The sequence below is a fragment of the Ipomoea nil genome, unplaced genomic scaffold (assembly GCF_001879475.1).
Source record: "Ipomoea nil cultivar Tokyo-kokei standard unplaced genomic scaffold, Asagao_1.1 scaffold0987, whole genome shotgun sequence".
Classification (NCBI taxonomy): Eukaryota; Viridiplantae; Streptophyta; class Magnoliopsida; order Solanales; family Convolvulaceae; genus Ipomoea; species Ipomoea nil.
The window spans coordinates 566,418-567,566 of NW_017617415.1; the positions used below are offsets into that span (position 1 = coordinate 566,418).

Consider the following 1,149-nt stretch of genomic DNA (forward strand, 5'->3'; position numbering starts at 1 on the left):
TTAAAATGGAGTTGCACCACTTGGATCAACATCATTATCAGATTGAGTAGTAGTCATGGTTGGCATGGCTTGTGTTTGGATCGGCATTATAGGTCGGTTTAGCATTTGAAGCACTTTATATCGAAGTATTTCCATTTTCTCTTTCATGGAAGGTAGCTCTGCCAATGGGATATTAGAAATAGAAGGCATACCTTTTGCAGCTTCAGTTAAAGCTTTACTTACATTCATTTCATGTTGAATTTGCTCTTTAAGCAAATTAATTTGAAGATTCATATTTTTAATGTTTTCCTCCTGCTGAAAACGGAGAAGCTCTTCAGTGTCGTTAGCTTCTATTGTACGATTTTCACTTTCAGCAACGTATTTGTTTAGGGCAGCAGGCACACTAGGACTGCCGAATGTATAAACCTTTTCCTGATTGGGTGGGAAAACTATTACAAAGATCTCCACACCACAAAGTGTTGAAATCTCGCTGGCCTTCTTGAACAAGCCAAAGCGACGCTTTGAGAATGACACATTACGTTGAATATCATTTTCAATCCTCTTTAGGGGAATTCTTTGGCGACCCTTACCCACCCTCCTAACACTATTATTGCTTGACATTTTCAGAGAAAATATAATTCACACACTAAGATGTTGGGATTTAGTATATTGAAAATGCAGAATGAGATGTGTGTGTATTTATAGCTCATGTTCTTGCCATCCCGTTAATATTTTTTGTTCCGTTGCAATTTTTATTATGGTATTAAAATTAAAAAATAAAAATTTCCATGTTTGCGGGGTGAGTTTTTGGAGAAAAATATTCTTCAGTTGGTATGTAGGATTTAGAATTAGTAATAATATTTTTTTACAAAAATTTGTTGTTATCAAAATATATGTAAATTAAAATATATTTAATAATTCTTCTAGATTGTACCATGTATTAAATTTTTAAAAACAATTATTAATGTGGTAGCACCCATATATATAACCAATCTCAGCCTTTTTTTTTTTTATAGATTTTTTGGCTTTATTACAATGTAGTTTCTATTCATATACTTTATTAACCAATAATGCCTTCGCTGAGGCTCAAACTCACAATCTTCCAAATGAAAGTCCAACCCAAGTACCATTAGACAACATAGTCTTGGTTATGATTTAGATTTAAAATGT

The 1,149-nt window shown here is 32.8% G+C and overlaps 1 protein-coding gene across 1 annotated transcript; it reads right to left on the reverse strand.

Moving 5' to 3' along the window:
- LOC109180030 (agamous-like MADS-box protein AGL61) lies at positions 1-600 on the reverse strand. Its single transcript, XM_019329514.1, has one exon. It carries the CDS (start codon positions 598-600, stop codon positions 1-3), a length of 600 nt encoding a protein of 199 aa, XP_019185059.1.
- Between the last annotated feature and the right edge of the window lie 549 nt (positions 601-1,149).